We start from the raw sequence: 1,518 nt of genomic DNA on the forward strand, positions 1-1,518 counted from the left end.
CCATAAAGAAATCATCTTTAAATTTATCTTACATAAATTATAGAAACTAATAAAACTCTTCTAATTAATCCAAATTTTTTAAATAATAAACTAAAGAAATTGAACTATCAATATAATTGCTATTATAAACAGCAAAATTTTAACATTAATGACTTTAAAAATCATAATTATTTATTTATTAACATTCTTATACATAATGAGGGTCTAAATAAATCAATTAATCATTTATTCTTCCTACAAAAAATAATGCTTTTTAAGGTTTTCCTCCAATCATCCCTATTGAATATTTAAAGTCCATCATTTCAAGGGCTACATTAAGATAGTTTTTAGCAGCTTTATCTGTTCCGATTTTACAAACAATAAATACAAGTAAAGAAAAAATAGATTAATTATGTTATTAACATACGATCTTTTAGTCTTTTTAATTTTTAATAAATTAACAATTGGTTTCCTCGCATGCATTTTAAACTCCAGGATTTATTTTTTTAATCATATCTGCTATAATAATTGGTCTATCAGTAGAAAAAACTCCCACCTTTAAATCTTCACAGTCTAATATTTGTTTCTTATCATTATGTAATAAGCTTAAAACATGACAAATTCTAACAGGGCTATACCATTATCCAGGAACAAGTTAAAATTCTTTATAAGCAATTTTACATATTTTTTATATTGAATAAGGGGCTATATTATCATCACCAAAATCGTTATCGAGGAAGGCTTATATTATTCTTTTATTATCATATATTCCTTTTTATTATAAATGATGTCTTAAACCTTCTGCTAAGGCCATTTGACCCACTCTCACCATACAACCCCAACCTGTGTCACTAATGTAATTTTATATTTTATGGTCTTTTGTGTTATGTAATAAAGGAAAAAAATTTCGCCTGTATGTCATCCATATTATATTCTTAAAATTTTCTATTAATTTTTTACAGTTTTTTTCATAGTCTTCGGTTGGAGATAATTGATTTCCTTAAAAAAATACTTTGTCTTGTTTTTAGAAAGGATATTATTTGTTTGAACGGTTTACTATTGAATATAGTACGTTTGTGCTTTTTATTATATTATTTTTTTTTAAAATTTAGTTTTATTTTTGAGTTTTTATAAAGCTTTTATTTAATAGTTTATTTATTTATTTTAAGATATATACCTAAAATCATGTACCTTTTCAAAAAATGTTTATTCTCTTGTTTGCATTTATATTTTTTTAAATTATTTATGTTAGTTTTTTTAACTATGTAAAAAAAAAATTAATGCTTAAATTAAAAATAATAAAAAATTTATTTTCTAAAAAATTAAGTATAATTAATTATAATAATTAATATAATATGTTATTTATATATTAATATTATATATATACCTTTATATAAAAATTATATTTTATCTATGGAATAATATAAAATTGATTAATTAATATAAATATTAAATTAATTTATTGAAATAGCAAGTAGATCAATAATAGACAATAATAAAAATTCAGCAATCCTTTGTCATTCAGAGGAAACAAAACTA

The 1,518-nt window shown here is 20.9% G+C and overlaps 1 protein-coding gene across 1 annotated transcript; it reads right to left on the bottom strand. All coding sequences in view use genetic code 6, as the record gives it.

Moving 5' to 3' along the window:
• Nucleotides 1–366: 366 nt before the first annotated feature.
• IMG5_027770 (peptidase family c54 protein, putative) lies at nt 367–996 on the bottom strand (the record flags this gene model as incomplete). The annotated part of the gene is made up of 1 exon (XM_004039256.1): nt 367–996. A coding segment is annotated over one exon (628 nt), but the record flags the coding sequence as incomplete, so codon positions are not given.
• Between the last annotated feature and the right edge of the window lie 522 nt (nt 997–1,518).

The sequence above is a fragment of the Ichthyophthirius multifiliis genome (genome assembly GCF_000220395.1).
Source record: "Ichthyophthirius multifiliis unplaced genomic scaffold scaff_1120509249736, whole genome shotgun sequence".
NCBI lineage: Eukaryota > Ciliophora > Oligohymenophorea > Hymenostomatida > Ichthyophthirius > Ichthyophthirius multifiliis.